Raw genomic sequence first — 998 nt, 5'->3', positions numbered from 1 at the left:
TCTTTTAATTCTTTTATCAATGTGTATTAAACAAACCGAAAAAATACTGATGCAGCCAGTTATAATTTATTTATATTATAATTTTTTTGTTTAAGGAATTAAATCAGCATAACTAGTGCTGTTTGCATGAATCTCTGAAAAACAAATAATATTTCTGAATGTTACACAGATACGTTACGAATTTACAGTTTTAAGCTTCAGTTTTTGAAAACTACATTCCATTAGAGGCTATACTTACATCACGCCATTCACAGTTCGTCTTTCTGATTTCCATTTGCAGCACATGTATAGAACTGCTTCGAGAACTGCATTGTTCTGCTTTTACAAGTCTAGACATTATATAATAAGCTTCTTCGTTAGTCGATTCGCTCAGATATAGCTGTAGCTGCTTAGCAATTTCAAGTGCTTTTTCTAAAGGGACCTGAACATGCTCTTCTGATATTTTTGTTTTTAATAATGCTTTTTGCAAGACACTTTGGTTCTTAATTTGTGACAGATCACAATAAGCATCATTTTGTTTTTGCTGTGTAAAATTTTCATCATCGTTGTTGTCAAACAATTCCACAACTGTTGGATTTCTATCCTGAAATCAACAAAAATCAATAATGCATTGCAGAGAGCAATGCAAAATGTATGCAATTCATGCGTAATATAAATTGATAAATGTTCATTTAATTAATATCTTTTACTCGCTTAGTTTTTAAGAACGGTTAGTTCTTCTTGTATATATGCTTAGATAACATGATTATAGATAATTAAAAAAAAGAATTTTTTCATTAAAATTTTTAATTGTTGGTAAATAATAAAGATTTCTTTATAATTTCCCTTCACAATCTTTTCATTAAAAACTTATTTCAGTTGATTGAAAGATATTTTTAACTCTTTAAAATGAGTAATTATATTAGGGTATTCTATCTACTATAAAATTACAACGTAATGATTATTTCATTCACAACTACATTATTTATTCATTTTTTTTGATGCATTTCTCTGAAAAA

The 998-nt window shown here is 27.5% G+C and overlaps 1 protein-coding gene across 1 annotated transcript; it reads right to left on the bottom strand.

Annotated features, from left to right (window-relative positions):
* Window positions 1-98: 98 nt before the first annotated feature.
* Window positions 99-583, bottom strand: Tsp_14732 (conserved hypothetical protein; the record flags this gene model as incomplete). Its single annotated transcript, XM_003370964.1, has 2 exons — window positions 99-134; window positions 239-583. Coding segments are annotated over 2 exons (381 nt in total), but the record flags the coding sequence as incomplete, so codon positions are not given.
* Window positions 584-998: the final 415 nt, after the last annotated feature.

This window comes from Trichinella spiralis (genome assembly GCF_000181795.1).
Source record: "Trichinella spiralis strain ISS 195 chromosome Unknown Scfld242, whole genome shotgun sequence".
Classification (NCBI taxonomy): Eukaryota; Metazoa; Nematoda; class Enoplea; order Trichinellida; family Trichinellidae; genus Trichinella; species Trichinella spiralis.
The sequence above is the reverse complement of the archived record's forward strand: the minus strand, read 5'-3'. Positions and strand labels throughout refer to the sequence as shown.